Source organism: Accipiter gentilis, chromosome 16 (assembly GCF_929443795.1).
Source record: "Accipiter gentilis chromosome 16, bAccGen1.1, whole genome shotgun sequence".
Lineage (NCBI taxonomy): Eukaryota > Metazoa > Chordata > Aves > Accipitriformes > Accipitridae > Astur > Astur gentilis.
Window position 1 is genome coordinate 2,353,710 of NC_064895.1, and position 13,478 is coordinate 2,367,187.

Below are 13,478 nucleotides of genomic sequence, written 5' to 3' on the forward strand. Positions count from 1 at the left end.
AGGGAGGCAGCTGGGGGGGGGGGGGGGGGGGGGGAGGCGGGGAGCGGCCCCGGGACCCCCGTACCCGGGGAGGGAGGGGAGGGGGGGGGGGGGGGGGAGAACGAGTTAGGGGGGGTTGTTTTTTTTTTTGGGGGGGGGGGTGCGGAAGGATGGGTTGTGGGTTTTTTTTTTTTTTTTTCCTCCGTCGGGTTGAGTGGTTTTGTGTGGGTTTTGGGGGTTTTTTTTGTGTGTGTGTTTTTTTTTTTTTTTTTTTTCCCTCCTCCGGGGGGATTTTTTAGCTGCTGCGTCATGAACATAATTTATGCGCAGGCCTTTGCCGCATCCGCGGGGCTGCCGCGCTGGCCGCTGCCGCCGGGGGCGCACGGGCCCCCCCCCCCCGATCCTGAGACATCTCCCCCAGAGCCCCCCGGCCCACAGACCCTCGAAACAGGGGGCCCCCAGACCCCAAAGGTAGAGCCCCCAGCCCCGAGACCCCCAAACCTGAGCTTCCCCCAGCCCTGAAACCCCCAAACCAGAGCCCCCTCCAGCCCCGAGACCCCCAAACCAGTGCCCCCTCCAGCCCCACGACCTCCAAATCTGAGCTCCTGAGACCCCCAAACCAGAGCTCCTCAGCCCCAAGACCCCCAAACTAGACCTCCCTCCAGGCCCCTGCCCTGAGACCCCCAAACCAGAGCTCCCTCCAGCCCCGAGACCCCCAAACCAGTGCCCCCTCCAGCCCCACGACCTCCAAATCTGAGCTCCCGAGACCCCCAAACCAGAGCTCCCTCCAGCCCCGAGACCCCCAAACCAGTGCCCCCTCCAGCCCCACGACCTCCAAATCTGAGCTCCTGAGACCCCCAAACCAGAGCTCCTCAGCCCCAAGACCCCCAAACTAGACCTCCCTCCAGGCCCCTGCCCTGAGACCCCCAAACCAGAGCTCCCTCCAGCCCCGAGACCCCCAAACCAGTTCCCCCTCCAGCCCCACGACCTCCAAATCTGAGCTCCCGAGACCCCCAAACCAGAGCTCCCTCCAGCCCCAAGACCCCCAAACTAGTGCCCCCTCCAGCCCCACGACCTCCAAATCTGAGCTCCTGAGACCCCCAAACCAGAGCTCCTCAGCCCCAAGACCCCCAAACTAGACCTCCCTCCAGGCCCCTGCCCTGAGACCCCCAAACCAGAGCTCCCTCCAGCCCCGAGACCCCCAAACCAGTGCCCCCTCCAGCCCCAAGACCCCCAAACCAGAGCTCCTCAGCCCCAAGACCCCCAAACTAGACCTCCCTCCAGGCCCCTGCCCTGAGACCGCCAAACCAGAGCCCTCCCAGACCCCCACATCTGAGCTCCCCAACCCCAAAGCTAGAGCTTCCTCCAGCCCCAAGACCCCCAAAGTCAAAGCTCTGCAGACCCAAAAACCAGAGCTCCCTCCAGACCTCAAAACCGGAGCCCCTCAGCCCTGAGATCCTGCAACCAGACCTCCCTCCAGCCCCCAGGCCCCAAAACCAGAGCCCCCTGAGACCCCCAAAGTCAGAGCTCCACAGCTCGGGACTCCCCCAAACCAGAACACCCCCACCTCCAAATCAGAGCCTCCCCCAATCCCAAACTCCCCAAAACAAGAGCCCTCCAAGCCTGGAGATCCCCCAGAGTCACTCCAGCCCAAAGACACCCCCAAACCCAGTCTGGATCCTCCTATAACAGGAGCACCCCCCAGCCTGGAGACCTCCCAACCCAAGGCATCTTAAATCCAGAGTACCCCCAAATCCAGAGCTCCCCCAAACCTAGAACTTCCCCAAACTCAGAGCCAAAATCCCACAAAATCCCAGACATCCCAGTCCTGTCCCCAAACCCCCAAAGCTCCCAAAAGCCAAATACTGGAGCCCAAATCACTGCCCCGCTCCAAAAGCCAGAGCCCCCCAAATCCCAGACCCCCACAAGACTCAGATCCCCCAAAATCCAGCCATGTCCAATCCCAGTCTCCCCTAAAACGCAGACCCCGAAGTGCCAGAACCCCCCAAACCTCACAGCCTCCCACTCCCAACTCCCCCAAAGCCCAGACCCCCAAAGCCCACACTCCCCCAAATTCCAGCCTGCTTAATTCCCTGACTCTCCCAAAGCCCCCGACTCCATTCCCAGCAGCAGCCTCCCCAGCTTTGGGGTCCCCCTTTGCAAACCCCAAGCAGCCGGGTCCCCAATTTGCCAGGGTGGGTGCCGGGGGGAGCCCCAGGCTCTGCACCACCCCACAAAATCACGCCTGGAGCAGCCCTCCCGACCCCAGCTCTGAGCCGGCTCATCAAAACCCTAATACAGCATTTCATCATCATAAATTAATGCATTAATCATCACATTAACGTGAACCACCCCGGGGTAGCACAAAGGATTCAATTTGTTCGCCTTCACCCCCCCTCTTTATCCGCTTTCCTCCAGGGCCACGGCTTGGGATAGAGCCCCGGTGCTGAACCTGCCGCCTACCAGGGCTCAGGACTTTTCTTTAAGTAATGAAACCACCCCAAAAACCTTCCTGAGGCTTGAAAGTGGGAGCTGGAGGCAGGAGCCTGGGCGGGAGCAGCGCCAGCCTTTACCCAGGGAAGCCACAGTAATAATTCAAGATGCTCCATCTTCCCGGCATAGCATTAGCTTCAGATCCAGCCTCCCAGCATAATATGCAGGAGGCTGAGCTCCTCCGTGCGCCGGCCAGCCGGCCGGCTTCCCACTCCCCACGCTGGGCTGCAGCGGGCTTGCTTCCGACCCTCCGGGGCTGCACGTCCCAAGGACGAGTGGAGCCCATGGGATCCTGCCCTCCTTTGGGCTCAAAAGAGTCCGGGGGGGTTTCGGACCCCACGCTCGGAGCTGCTCTGACAATGAGGTTTATTTAAAGCGGGAGCTGACAGCTCCCTAAGCGGCACGTACGGGACCTTGGGACACCCAAGGGGTCCCAAAAATGAGGATGCACGTAGCCGCTGGCACCCACCTTGCCTGCAGCAGCACCTTTCCGCAGGGACAACGGGGATACGCTGCAGGCCGGTTAACGGAGATCACGCCGGCTGCCCTTAACTCGTGCTCGCTCACCCACGGTGCAAAGTTTGAGCGTCAAGCTGGGAGGCTGCAGGGCTGCTCTGGGGGTGAAGCAATAAACAGACAATAATAGTTCACAACACCAAGACGGGATTTGCTTCTGGGTGCCTCCGAGAGGGAATATGCTACCGGAGGCTCTCCGAATCCTACAGGTCATTTTAATTTCCAGGCGTGATTGTGCAGACTTGTGCGAGGCACGCTGCTTGTGAACGAGTCCTGGGCCCTAGGGCTCGTCGGGGCTCTTTTTTTGTGTGGACTGGGTGAAGGAGCGAGGAAATAAGCGCCATAAAGGGAACTCAGGTGCAACTTCAACCTTGTCACTACATAATTGAAAGAAGGAAGAGAACTATTTCTGTAATTGCAAAGCTCATTAGAAGCGCAGGTGCAATTCTGCGGCTTTTCAAGCCAACTTATGGACCAATTATAGCTTGTTTGGAATCATTAAAAAGAAAGGAAGCAGAGTACATTATTATCTTGCATTCTGTATCTTTTACAATTTTAAAATTGTAACTTCCTTCTTGTCTCCTGGCAGGAAAAAAGGAGGGAAAAATGGACAAAAACTCCAACATAACATCTCAATTATCAGCACCTCTTAAAAATGAGCATGGCTTGATAAAGCCGAATTATTTTTACTTCTTTCCCATCCCTATTAGCTGGAAATAATTGTACCATCCGTCTTTCTCTGCAGAAAAAGCTAATGGACTAATTTAAATCCTTGCCTCATAACATACCTTTTTGGCAGTTCATCATAAGATATTCACAACCCGCTCCCACAGCGCTTTTCCCATCATCCGTGAGCAAGTACATACAGTAGCACGGACCTAACAGGCATTCCTGTTCAAAAAATGCAAACACCACGTGCAGTTCTTCCAAGGCCAAATCCATCCCACGTCCTCTCCTGCGCGCACAGAAAGGCTTCTCTAATTAACGTCACTTAGACTAGCCTAGCCTCTTAGTACCAGCTTAATATGATAACATTCAGTCCCGATTAGCACCTACTGCTGCAGCCCGCGCTCAGATTGAGCGGGAATTAAGCGAGCGCTCAACGTCTGGCAGAGGTTAACGCCGAGGCACGAATATTAACAAATACACAGCCAGTGCTGACCACGTTTTCATTAATAATCAAATTAGATACGTTAAAGCATCTTTGCCCCAGTACAGCTGTTACTGGAGACTGCAGTGCAAGTCTGCCGAGAGCCTGGTTTGCATATGCTGTACTGTGATTATGAATATTTAAATACTTCCATCGAGTTGAATTTCAGACTCATTTACATACATTGGCATACTGGTTAATATAATGCATGTGGAGAAAAGGGTGCACAGTGCATTTTTAATTTTTCTTGAAGAGGAATTGATTTCATGAGTGCTGAAAAGCTTTTTTTCTTCAGGAAAATAGCTTGTTTGGAAGGGGAGGGGGGGATTTTAATTAACTGTTTGACAGGAATAGCCAGCAAAACTAAAATGCTGACTGCAAGAATGTGTCCTTTGTTCCAGAGCTTGCTCTGTCGGCAAGAACTCTTGGTAGGTGACCAAATTAATATTGCAGGTTTCTTGTCCGTGCTTCTTTCGCCGACTTGGCTGCTCTAATCACACGCAGCAACGGGTCAGAGGAGGGTTTGCACCTGATCCTGCGGTTTCTGGCACATCTGATTTGCTACGGAAAGGCTTCCAGCCCTGCAAGGAACATATATGCCACAAACCAGCTTATTCCAGCTGTTCCGAGAACTTACATGGCTGAAAGTGCAGGAAAAAAGCAAGCCAGGACTTTAATTTGGCTCCCATGCTGCAAAGCAACTCCAGTTGCTCAGAAACTTCGCTGAACCTGGGCTTAAGTATGCGCTTTTTAAAGACTGCAGGGGGGTTTAATGCAGGTTTGTTGGTGCCACGATAGATCTGGCCCCTGCTTCGCTTTTCCTCTTAAAGCTGGAAACAGGCTCTAAAATTTCCAAGGGATTTTTCAGGCCACTCGGTAGCACTGGGTGAAATCCGGTCCTGGCAAAGCCAAGGACAGAAACCCCTCGATTTCAGAGGTGGGAGAAGGAAGAGCAGCATTTTCCCTAGGTGGAAGATATCATCCAGTAATTAACTGCTTATTCATTATTTTTACGTAATTAATTATAGCCCTACACCCATAGGGTGCTCACTGCCTCGAAGTACCTCTCGATTCTGATTACTCATATGAGTAAAGTTTCACAAACACGTATCTGCTCGTAAGGCCACCGGTCGGTATCAGCTGAATTTTTCCTGCTACTTCATTTTTGCTACTTTAAGTAGTGTTATCCCAGCCAGCTCTGCTTCTAATCAGGGTTAAGTAACCCCGTGTTGCGTATTACACAAGGACTTTCAGTGTGGGCCCTTTGCTCACCCAAAACCGCAGACTCGGCCATTTACGCTTTTATCTGTTTTGCGTGTTATCGGTGCAGCGCCGATGGCGCGCCAGGCTCTTTGCAGACCATCCTCTTTGCCTTTCAGAAGCGCCCAGCGTGGGAAGCAAAGTCTGCTGGCATGCAGCCAGGCATCCAGAAACCGCCTCGACTTTTCCAGGTTTCCATTTCAGGGCCGCACGGCGCAAGACAACTCATGAGCCGATTGTTCAGAGCTTTTGAGGTTTACTGGAGTTTTTTTTTCCTCCTGGGGTCCCAAGAGGCCTTTAAAGGAGGTAATCAGTGATAAAAACACAAATAAAAACAATCGCCAGGGATTTGAAGGCAGGTGCCTTCCGAAGACCCCGGCTCCACCAAATGGAAACACTCTCTCCTTGCCTTCCCCACCTCGCAGAGCATTTCCACTCTTTCTTTGCAAGGAAGTTTTCTGTGTAATGGTAACAAGAGAGTGGAAAAAGGCACGTTTGTTAGAATAAATTAGGGTCTGAAGCCAGGAGCTGCTGAACAGGCTTAACCCTGAGCAGTTCCAGCGAGCTCTGGGGCTTTGCAGGGTTGGGTTTGTGAAGACATCTGGGCTCAGCCCCTCAGAAACGACCTTCTCCTTCCTGGAGGTGCTCTCCCCCTCACTTACTTTCACCACACTTAAGTACAACACACCTCACTCCGCATTTCCGTGGGCAGATTTCAAGCCATCTTCTCTCCCACTTTAAAGGGTAAATATTTTATTTTTTTTTTTTTTTTTTTTTTTTTTTACGGTTCCTGTACAGTTGCAAGGTGAAGAACATTTTCTGGGCATGAATTATTGATGAAGCCCTCCCAGGCACACCAGCCAACGTGCATATTCATCAGGCAGCCAGTACATTATTCATGAGAAGTTCACTTAAATAGGGAAGAGAACAATGATATTGTTGATTGCAGTGCCTGAAAACGAGCTTGAAAGAGCGAGTTGTGCCCTCAAACTCCGGCCAAAATGCAGCCAGAAAGTTTATCAAAATCACAAAAAAAGGTGGATTTTTACACTTTTAAGGGGGTATCTTTATCATGGTCTTTTCATTGCCATCCATACACATTATTTTTTTAGACAAGACTTTACTCATGTAACTACTAGATTGCATCATACCTTCTCTATGCACAGCTCCAGACCTCTGACTGCACCTTCTGCTGGTGGATCCATCTTCAGCAGGCAACACCTGCAACAGATTTTTTGTAACGGTATTTAGCCCCCATAACTCATCCCAAATTCACTAAAGATTATCATGAGAAACCTCACTCTCCTCTTTTAACCCCACGATGTTTTTAAGCCGAGGTAGATGCCAGAGCTTTGTTGAACAGGGCTGGTGTTAAGAGGGGGGGCTGCCCACTCTTGCAAATGCAGCCCTAAATACATGGTAAAAGAGTGCGCAAATCAAAGAGGTATTTTAGTTCCATGGATCTACTGAGGTCTCCCCTGTGCTGCTGCTGGATGAAGGGGAACAGTGGGGCAGAACAAGCCTGAGAAATGCGCATACCTCACCGCATCTTCACTTTCTCGGCAGTGTTTTGGCTACACTTAGGACAAGAAGGGGAGACCACAGTCACTTCGGAAAGGAACCTGTTCTTCTCATGCCCCACACGTGTTGGGGGAGAAAACGCTGAAGCCAATGGGTCCCGTGGCAGGATGCTGCCCCCCGAAAGGAGGGTCTCGAGAGGCTCCCTGCCACAGGGAGGCAGAAAATAGGGTCCTGCGGAGGGCCCCGGGAAGCACTCGGGGCTTGTAACAACAACCACGAGTACACGGTTTAGAAGAACCAACATAACCAGGAGCTCAGGCTGCAGTCACTGTGCTAACGAGCAGCTCTGCCTGCTGACGCTTCGCGGTCCTTAAGGCTTAATTAAGCTTAACAATATTTGGAGGTTACCAACCATTTCCATTGATCTTTTATGCATGAACTCAGAGGCGGCTTCTTTCGCTGGGTGCAATTCAGGAGGAAGCAGGGAGAGAGCTGGGGGCTCCCTCGCCCACCAGTTCCCCCAGTACTTGCCCCAGGCTCTGGAAAGGCTCTTGCCTGACAAGACAGCCAGCTGGGCTGGGTCCTGCTGGGGCTGGGGGCACCCCGCGTTGCCCCTGGGCCATGCTGCCAGACCCCCACCTCACCTATGGGCCTGGCAGGGCCCCCACCACCTGGACCCTGCTTATGGTCCCCCCCCTCAATGCTGGCACCTGCATGGGGACATCCCCCCCTTGCCCCCAAGGCCCTGCCCAGGACCCCTTGCCCAGGTCTAGCCACTACTCTAGGCTCCACCTGGGACCCCCATTCCCCTCCCCAGCCCTACTTAGAGGCCCCCTCACCCCCAGGGCCTGCCTGGGGACCCCACCACCATATTAGGCCCTACCCGAGAACCCCCCCCTGGAGACCCTGCTTATGCCTCCCCCCCCAACCCCTTAGGCCTACCTGGGCCCTCCCCACCACTCCAGGCCCCATCTAGTCCCCCCAGGCTCCGCTTAGGGACCCCCTTCACCCCTGGGGCCTACCTAGAGCTCCCACCCAGGCCTTGCTTAAGCTGCGCCCCCCCCTCAAGCCTAGGGGCCTACCTGACCCCCTCCCTCCCTCCCCTCAACCCTAGGGGCCTACCTGACTCCCCCCCCCCCCCCCCCGCCCCTCTCAACCCTAGGGGCCTACCTGACCCCCCCCCCCTCCCTCCCTCCCCTCAACCCTAGGGGCCTACCTGACCCCCCCCCCCTCCCTCCCGTCAACACTAGGGGCCTATCTGACCCCCCCCCTCCCTCCCTCCCCTCAACCCTAGGGGCCTACCTGACCCCCCCCCCTCAACCCTAGGGGCCTACCTGACCCCCCCCCCCCCCCTCAACCCTAGGGGCCTACCTGACCCCCCCCCCCCCCTCAACCCTAGGGGCCTGCCTGCCTGCCTGCCTGCCTACCTGCCTGCCCGCCCGCCCCCCCCAACCCTAAGGGCCTACGTGCCCCCACCCCTAGGGGCCGGCCTGCCACCCCCCGCCTCGGGCCCTGGGGACCGACGTCTCCGCACCCCCCCCCCCCCCCCCCCCCCCCAACTCCCTCCGCGGCCCCTTTAAGATGGCGGGACCCCGCCCCCCCGCGCGCGCGATGACGCCGCGGGGCGTGCGCATGCGCGCCGCGCCCGCTTCCTGCTTTCCCTCCCCCCACCTCCCCTCCGGGCCCCGCCCCCCCCGCGGCCCTCCCCCTCCCGCAGCGCCGCAGTGACACCGAGGAGGAAGCGCGCGGCGCGGGCAGAGCGGGAGCCGCCGCCGGAGCCAGCGCCGCCATGAACGGCAAAGGCAAGGACGGGGGGGGAGGGGACCGCTCCTCCCTCCTCCCCCCTCTTTCTCTTTCACCGGCAGCTCCCCCCCCCCCCGCCCCAAACACCGGGGAAGCTCCGTCGCGGGGACGCGGCGCCTTTAAGGGAGGCGCCGCAGCGCGTGACCGCGCGAGCGGGGCCGGGGCCGCGCGGGCGCCGGGCGGCCAATGGGAGTGGGGCGGGGGGGCGGGCGCGCGGGTCGCTATGGCGCCGCCGGCCCGAGGCCCGGCCTTTAACCCTGTGAGTGCCGGGCGCCCCGTTGGGGCGGGGGGGGGGGGGGGCGGCGACGGACACCCACCCCCCCCCCGCCGTGACGTAAGGCGTCCCCCATTCCGTACGGGGAGGACGAGCTGAGGTTGGGGAGACATTCCTCCCCACCCCCCCCCCGACGTAGGGGATCCCCCGGGTGACGTAAGGAGGAGCTGGAGCGAGAGGGTCGCCCCCCCACGCGTGAGGCGAGGGGTACCCCATTAGATGGGGGTGGGGGCGCTGAGGTAGGGGAGACCCCCCCCCCCCCGCTGACGTAGGGGATCCCCCGGGTGACGTGAGAAGGGACCCCATTTTCTGGCAGGCTGTGGGAGACCCCCTGGGTGATGGAATAGTGTGGAGAAACCCCCACGGGGGGGCCCGTGGGGGGGTGGGGGAGAGCACCTGCACCACGGGGGGGGTGGGTCTTGGGTGGTGTAAAGGGGGGGGACCCCTTGGGTGACACCGGGGACTCATGGGGGGGGGGGGGTGGACCCCCTTGCATGCAGGGGGGAGCTGGATCAGGGGGACCCCCCCGAGTGGTAACATTGGGGGCAGCTGAAGGGGTTGAGACCCCCCCGACAGACCCAGGCTGGGGGGGGGGAGACGGGGAGGGGGCACCCATGGGGGGCTGCCCACCCCCCATGGCCTAATGGGCTCCCTCCCAGCAGTGGGGGGGGGGGGGGTGTGTCAGGCTGGGGTCAGAGGGTGCTGGGGGGACCCCAGGAGCCCCTCCGGATCCCGGCAGAAGGGGCCGAATTCGGAACTTGTTAAAACCCCTTGGCGTCGTCACAGCAAAAGCGATTTTCCACCCAGCACGACCAGGAGATCGGCCCCCTCCCACCATCACGTCGGGGGGGGGGGGACGGGACGTGGGAAAACACTCGCCCCAACGCCGCCTCGTCTTTGCCCCCCAAAACTACGATCGGGTCTGGTTTGTTTTGGTTTCGGTTTAAGAATTTGCAAGTCCGAGCGCTGGCGCGGTGACCCAGAATAATTTGACGTATTATTATTATTTTTTTTTTCCTTTGTCGGGCTTCCTGCCTTCTCATCGCTCCCAGTTCCGGCAAAAGGGCATTTTAACTCTTGGTTTTGTTTTGGCCCTCAACCGGACTGCCGAAGTCCGGGCGAGGACAGCCGGGTGTCTGTGGTTTCGGGGGGGGGGACAGGGGGTCGATCACCCAGGCAATACTGCGAGTTAATTGTGCCCGGACGCTCCTAGAGCTGATACTCCCTTCTGCTCACGTGATAATTAAGAAACGGGGTTTTCTGAAAAAAGAAACCAAACCACCCGACACCAAACAACTCGTCAGCGTCTTGTCTGGCTTTGTTTCTGCCTTGGGTTGAATTCTCCTTTTTCTTGCAGGACAATATCCCACCCAGCCGTCCTACCCCGTCCAGTCCCCCGCCAACCCCGCCGTGTACCCACAGACTATGCCCCTTCCACAGCCGCCGCCCTACACAGACGCACCTCCTGCTTATTCCGAGGTAGGCGGGACGCTTCTCCGAAAGCTTTATTTTCTTCTGGGGCCCCTCCCAATGAAAAAAAAAACTTTGAATAAGTTTAGAGCTGCAATTTTTTTTTAAAATTTTTTTCTTTTTTTGCCTGGAGGACTTGTTTGCTGCTTATGTCACTGGGCAGCGGTCTGTCCCCAGATTCTCTTACGAGATCTGAATCATCCACTTGAAGTGACAAACGTTCAAAGCTTCCCCTTAAGTTAAGATGACAAACTTAGCTCACCTGTAGCTGTAAAACACACCTATGATAACCTCTCTTAGTTGAATTCTTGCAGGCAGTGGGGGAAAACTGTCTCCAACAGTGGGAAAAATGTTTTTTTACCCATACCCCAAAGTAAACGCTCAGGGAAGGGGACTCCCTTGTGCAAGGAGGAGGGTGAAAGTCTGCTTTGGAGCTAGTGCTTTGACAGCAAGGCTGAGTAAATGACTGGGTGTGGAGAATAACAAGTCTCTAAACTTGCTTGCATGGCTTTTTTTCCCAGCTTTACCGTCCCAGCTTCGTGCCTCTGGGGGCTGCCACCGTACCGACGATGTCTGCGGCATATCCGGGCACTTCTGTCTTCCTGCCCATGGCCCAGTCTGTGGCCGTGGGTCCGATCGGCTCGTCGGTCCCGATGGCGTATTACCCCGTGGGACCGGTTTATCCTCCAGGATCGACAGTCCTTGTTGAAGGTGGCTTTGATGCTGGAGCAAGGTTTGGGGCTGGTGGAACAGCCAGCATCCCTGTAAGTATTAGTGCATCCTCAAAACCCGGGTAGTGGGGGAGATGATGTCCTTTTTTTTCTGAGAAAAACATGTTTCTTACCTGATCCGTCATTTGAGAGAAGAGTAAGCTCCTACTTTCATGCTAAGGGCTTGCTGTCTCTGGCCAGCCTGTGGCTCTGGAGCTGCGTAGGCTCGCAGGTGGTTATGGCTCAGCAAAACCATTGCGTGGCCAGTGCTAGCCCTGATTTGGCCTGGGGGCCATGGCGTAACATGCCTCGGGGGAAGGCAAGCCAATAGGGCTGCTTGGTGACCTGACTTTCCCTGGCCCCAAACGTGGACTTGGCCTCTTTCCGTGCTACGGGGGAGCTGTGGGAAGTTCCTGCTCCCCTGGACTTTCCACCCATGGCTCACAGCCACGTGAAGATCTTGTTCCACAGCTCACAGGCTCCTCTGTGTGGGCAAAAAGCCAGGGCCAGCCGTATGGGCTGCAGGCTCCGAAAAGAGAGGGCAGGGCACGGACGAGGAACCGAGCATTTCCCATCAACTCCTGGACTCTATTGCTCAATCTTTGCTCGGTAGCAAGTGACGGGGACATCGACTGGGAGGTTTCTGGGTCCCTGTGGCCCACGGTGGCTTTGTGCCAGCTCCTGTCGTGGCACCGACCTCAACTATCCTCTCCCCCTCTCCTTTTTCTGTCTTCCAGCCCCCCCCTCCTGGCTGTCCCCCCAATGCCGCCCAGCTGGCCGTAATGCAGGGAGCCAACGTCTTGGTGACGCAACGGAAGGGAAACTTCTTCCTGGGAGGCTCAGACGGCGGCTACACTATCTGGTGAAGAAGGAAGGGGAACGGGGGGAGAGGGGGGGGGGCTACATTTGTGTAAGGAAAGACATCACATACTGTCAGCACTTCTCACGATGTAACTGCTTTAGTCCATATTAACCTGAAGTTGCAGATCAGACACACAGCGGTGAGGTGTCTTCCTGGTTTGGTGCCCGGCCCTGCAGGCACTTCCAAGCGAAACAAGAAACCCTGTTAACGATAGCAGTGCCTCTGTTCAAATGGGGAGGGGGGGGATTAATTCACGAAATGAATGTGAGCTCAGCAGCCCTGCCTCTTCCTTTCCTTTCACTGGAGTAATACCGCAGCGCTGAGCTTTTATTAATCGGCTACCTATACACTGGCTTTGGGGAGGGCGAGGGAGCGGATCCGGTTTCGCCTTCCCTTCATGCTCGTACCGGTCCGCTGGACCCAGAGCCACAACCACCCGAGTTTCCCTTCCATCGAAGCAAAGGTGCTGGATAGAAAAGCGAGGCAAACTTCACTTCCCAGTAGCGGGGAGGGCACCTTGGCGCTTCTTTCTTCCTGACCTCACTCTAGAATGGATCCCTCGAAGCACTCCGTGCTCACATTCGCCCATCGTTTTCCTCCAGGAAGGTATGCAGCTGGCGTGTATCATGGGATTTTTTTTATACACTCCAAGTAATCTTGGATTTCTTTGCACATTAGATCTAATCAAAGCCATGCTTTGGTGCCAGAAACACAATGCAACTCATGTTTGAACATTTCATTCAATGCTAACTAGGCTTTTAGAGCGATGCTTAATAAACAAACTTTTTTTTTTTTTTTTTTTTTTTTAAACTCAACCTGGTGTCTTGACACCAAAACTCCTTAAGGCTGTTGTTCAGACAGAGAGGCTGGTTACCATCTGTCCAAGGGTGTGTAGCAACTGTCAATCAACACACAAATTAGCTTGGTTAATGGGTTGTTTTATGAATGCATACTTTAAAAATGACTTGGGTATAATGAAGTCTTATTAGGGTTAAGAAGAATATTTCAGGGATCCTCAATGTTTTGGTTTTTTTTTTTTTTTTTTGGTTTTGTTTTGTTTTATGAAGAAAAATACCAGATTCAAATATATTTTATCTTGAGGTTTCAGTTTAATCTAAATCTGTGTCCTGTATATGTTGTGTTTAACCATACAACTGACTGTTATGAAAGTTCAGCATTACGTCTCTCTCTGTATACACTGTGGTGCACTTAACTTGTGGATTTTTTTATACTAAAAAAAAAGTAGAATAAAGACTATTTTGAAAATTTGAATAAAGTAGCAAATTTGCATTAGACCTCAAATAAAACCCCTTGGTTCCTGCCCATTGCAAGCCTTAGGGTTTCTTCACTTATTTCCTCTTTGCTGCTATTTTGTGAACTTCCTCCTTTGGGTTTGTTGTTTTTTTTTTTTTGGGGGGTGGTGGTGTTGATTTAAAGGAG

The 13,478-nt window shown here is 55.3% G+C and overlaps 1 protein-coding gene across 1 annotated transcript; it reads left to right on the forward strand.

Moving 5' to 3' along the window:
• The first annotated feature begins 8,625 nt into the window (after positions 1 to 8,625).
• Positions 8,626 to 13,333, forward strand: DAZAP2 (DAZ associated protein 2). The gene is made up of 4 exons (XM_049819580.1): positions 8,626 to 8,721; positions 10,354 to 10,475; positions 10,988 to 11,230; positions 11,914 to 13,333. Exons 1-4 carry the CDS (start codon positions 8,709 to 8,711, stop codon positions 12,040 to 12,042), a joined length of 507 nt encoding a protein of 168 aa, XP_049675537.1. The 5' UTR covers positions 8,626 to 8,708; the 3' UTR covers positions 12,043 to 13,333.
• Positions 13,334 to 13,478: the final 145 nt, after the last annotated feature.